Raw genomic sequence first — 1,107 nt, 5'->3', positions numbered from 1 at the left:
GGAGGAACCCCAATAGGGGCAGCGGACACCCCGGACCGACCCAGAGAGGTGGCTCCCCTGCGCTCCCACTAAGACAGACAGGCACCTGGAGTCAGATCAGTAGGCATGACGCCTTTATTAAAATTTGGGGGAAGGAGCTTGTTGGAAATACTCAGTGACAGAGTAGTTGTTGCTGGTCACTAGAGAGGCTCCCTCACCTTCCTCCCCCATCGTCCATGTCACTCATCATTAGGTGTTCATATCCTCATCATCTTCTAAGCTTTCTTCCTCCAGTTCGAAACTTACTTCCTCTTCCTCTGACTCCTCACTCAGTTCCTCCCATTCTATGCTTGCTTCCTCCGTTTCAGGGCTGTCTGTGGTGTAGTCTGACTCCCGGGCCCTCTGCCAGGCGCCATACGAGGCCATGGCCCGGCGGTGCTCTAGCCTGAGCACCGCGGCCTGCTCAAAATAGTGGGCCTTTTCCCGAGGGTCCAGGTCCCTCCAGAGCTGCCCCAGCATGCAGGTTATCATCCACGAGGTCAGGCGGGTGTTTTGGGCGCTCACTCGAGGGCGTTCATCCCTGCAGAAAAGGAGAAATGGGGATGGCGGCTTCTTCGGCACCTCGGGTTCCCTGGGCACTCGGGCTGCCGGGCCGCATTGATGTCCAGCGGGTCTGACCAAGGCCTGGGCCTGGCCCTGGTCGCGGACCCTGCGCTGGTTGTCTTCCGCGCTGTCCCGCGAGGCCCTCGGGGAGCCGCAGTGGCAGCAGTGCTGGTTCCTTTCTTGAAGTAAATTGATCAAAAAGTTCAATGCCTCGAGAGGGTTTCGGAAGGGGAGACGGCGGTTACCCTGCCGTCTGCCAGGAGCTGCCCCAGCGGCTTTCTTTCCAGGGCTTTTCATCATTGGTGCCTTGGGGTTGTCGGGGGTGGAGTGGCCCGCTCTGTGCCTCAGGCCTGCGGGGGCCGCCCTTATATGCGCCGGTGAACAAAGCGCCTTTCTGACATCTCGGGGTGCACATCAGAGCTGTGACACACAGCTCACATGGTTGCTGTGGCTCCCTCTGAAATGTTGACCCGGAAATGTGTCCTTTCAAATGAATATGGAAGGCATATTATGCGATTTGGGGAA

At 58.2% G+C, this 1,107-nt stretch overlaps 1 protein-coding gene across 1 annotated transcript; it reads right to left on the bottom strand.

The window, feature by feature from the left end:
- Positions 1 to 228: 228 nt before the first annotated feature.
- LOC101552028 (high mobility group protein B1-like) lies at positions 229 to 879 on the bottom strand. Its single transcript, XM_012933625.2, has one exon. It carries the CDS (start codon positions 877 to 879, stop codon positions 229 to 231), a length of 651 nt encoding a protein of 216 aa, XP_012789079.2.
- Between the last annotated feature and the right edge of the window lie 228 nt (positions 880 to 1,107).

This window comes from Sorex araneus, chromosome X (genome assembly GCF_027595985.1).
Source record: "Sorex araneus isolate mSorAra2 chromosome X, mSorAra2.pri, whole genome shotgun sequence".
In the NCBI taxonomy this organism is placed as follows: domain Eukaryota; kingdom Metazoa; phylum Chordata; class Mammalia; order Eulipotyphla; family Soricidae; genus Sorex; species Sorex araneus.
The sequence above is the reverse complement of the archived record's forward strand: the minus strand, read 5'-3'. Positions and strand labels throughout refer to the sequence as shown.

Coding starts and splice junctions, on each gene's coding strand:
- LOC101552028 (XM_012933625.2), bottom strand. CDS start 879: ATGAAAAGCCCTGGAAAGAAAGCCGCTGGGGCAGCTCCTGGCAGACGG.